General features: G+C 45.6%; 1 protein-coding gene across 1 annotated transcript in view; it reads left to right on the top strand.

The window, feature by feature from the left end:
- Window positions 1–43: 43 nt before the first annotated feature.
- LOC101848427 (sodium bicarbonate transporter-like protein 11) overlaps window positions 44–2,568 on the top strand; it is a gene marked incomplete at its 5' end in the record, with an annotated part of 13,257 nt that continues 10,732 nt past the window's right edge. The window contains 1 exon segment of the mRNA XM_013081077.2: window positions 44–191. Within this exon segment, the coding sequence (XP_012936531.1) occupies window positions 44–191 (148 nt within the window).

Below are 2,568 nucleotides of genomic sequence, written 5' to 3'. Positions count from 1 at the left end.
ATTATTGTTATTATTATTATTATATTATTATTGTCTGGCACAGATTTCCAGGCACACTATTTCTCGGAAGCATGCGTGAAGCCCGACCTGAAACTGGAGGATACCTGCCGGAGAGACACAAGCATGTTGTACGTCCTCATTGTCTGCTGCACGCTCGTCATGGGCCTGCTCTTTAACAGCTTTACCATGCGGTAAGTAAGTAAGTAATCATGATACCTCTCTCCCTTGCTCTCTCGCTCTCGCTCTCGCTCTCTCTCTCTCTCTCTCTCTCTCTCTCCCTCTCTCTCTCTTTCTCTCTCTCTGTCTTTCTCTCTGTATGTGTGTGTGTGTGTGTGTCTCTCTGTGTGTGTATGCGTGTGTGTATACCTGTCCATCAGTCAGTCTGTGTGTGCGCGCGCGCATGTGTGTGTGTGTGTGTGTGTGTGTGTGTGTGTGTGTGTGTGTGAGTGTGAGTGTGTGTGTGTGTGAGTGTGTGTGTCTGTTTGAATGTCCATGGCCAAGTTCTGCCGTCCTCCGTCTTTTATCACGTCATTATCTTGCTTGCTATTTGTGCCTCACGTCATCTGTCTCCTTGCAAATGATTTCTTTAGGGATTAGACCCACCCCTCCCTTTCCACCTTTTTCTTGCTCTCTTTCTTCCCCTTTTATCACACCCTCTCTCTTACCGCTCCCTCTCCCTCTTACCCCCCCCTCTCATCCCACCCTTTCCATATTTGCTTCCATTGGTCATAACCGATCTACAAACTCTTTATAAATTATTGACAGGAGCATTAAAAGGACTGCACACTTGTTCGACTTGTCAGATAGGTAGGATCAAATCCTTTTAGGAAGTCTGGTTGGCCAGTGCGCTCACTTCTGACGGAAATTGGATTGAACATGTGTTGTTTCTGCATGATATGACACCATCCTTTAAAAAAAAAACACAAAAAAAACCTCCCCCCTTCTTCAAACAAACAAAAATAAGCCAATGTGATATGGTATACGGTGGGCTCAAACACCCGTGCCAACTCTGAAATGTTTACTTTAGAGGTGGAACTTTCATCTTTGACGACCATCTTCGATTATGAGGAAGCTAGTTGGGTGGAAAGCCTTGAAAGCTCTCCAAGCTACTCAACTTCAAAACCACCCGGGGGGGGGGGGGGGGGGGGGGGGCTCTCGTACCCCATAGTTTTAAGTGCTGGCGTTGGCCTCTCATTCGAAGGTCCTGGGTTTGAATCCGGTTAGCAACCGTAAAATTTTTCGTCTCCTTTTTCTGCCCCCACCCCTTCATCTCCTTTGCCCACTCCTCTGGGCTCCTGACTCTTTCTAAAGCCTTTCTACTGCTACTCCTTGACCCCTTCTTACTGCTGTCTTTCAGCCACACCCCTGATCTTCTGGTAGGAAAGATCTACACCTAGCCTTCTCGGACAAGGGCGAAAAATCTTGGAGGGCCCGTGAGCAAGTTGCGGACGTTTAAGATCCTTGGTGGTCTAAAATCGACAAGAGTAGGCTTCGGCTGCCACCCTGGCAAAATTCAAAAATTCCTACCAACTCACAAAGTTTAATGTGTCCCGCGCGCTCATATGACCTTATGCACTTGCGAGCTCCGTAAAACACTTACAAAAAAACACACAAAAAAACCACAAAAAAAACAAAAACAAAACAAAACAACCCTACCCCGCTGGGGCTTCGAACCAGGACCATCCGCATTGTGTAGTTCTGCATGAAGCCGACTGAGCTATAGGTGCGCCTCAGGGTACTTGGAGGACGCCAATGATAGATCTACCCTTGGTAGGTCACACTACTACTTATTTCCTTTCCCTCTATTATTTCTGTCTGTATGGTGGGTAGGAGGGTGCCACTGGTTACTCTTAATTCTTTCCTGTAGTACTATTATCCTTGTTCGTTCTGTATGTTTCACCTTTTCCTGCATTAAATGACCGTTATTGTATCGATGTGCTTCTCTTCACCAAATCTGAAAGTGTTAATTCCGAATTTCCATTTTGATTTCTCGGCCCATACAACATTTTATACCACCTAACCTCCTCCACTCCACTCCCAGACACTCACTCATACACAGACCCTCACTCCTTTGTATTGATGGATGCATTTAAACCTTTATACATATTTCAAAAAATGTTTTTCAACAGATCGGATCGCCTTGTGTCAGGTTGGCCTGTTTATGAATTTTTGCGAATTTACTCACGGGCATCCAGCAGACCATGCGAAATCAGGAGTGAGCCAGGAAAGTGTACACCAGCAATAATGCACGTGACTAATGTGAGAGTTAGGGTTGACTATTAGTGGAGTAACGTTATATAGGCTGGTGGTTCTTGCGGTGAGATGTTTGACTAACTCCTGTGTGAACGTGTTGAAACGGAATGATGTCATTGATGTGGCAGCTGATGGTTTACTCTCTCTCTCTCTTTCTCTCTCTCTCTCTCTCTCTCTCTCTCTCTCTCTCTCTCTCTGCTGATATTAGCACCACTAATCCCCGTCGGTCTTTTTTCCCACACAATCTCAGACACGGAAATACACACACACACAATCACACACACAGTGGCACACACCTCATTCTTTCTTATCAAA

This window comes from Aplysia californica, unplaced genomic scaffold (assembly GCF_000002075.1).
Source record: "Aplysia californica isolate F4 #8 unplaced genomic scaffold, AplCal3.0 scaffold00114, whole genome shotgun sequence".
Lineage (NCBI taxonomy): Eukaryota > Metazoa > Mollusca > Gastropoda > Aplysiida > Aplysiidae > Aplysia > Aplysia californica.
This window is presented reverse-complemented; position numbering and strand designations above follow the sequence as displayed.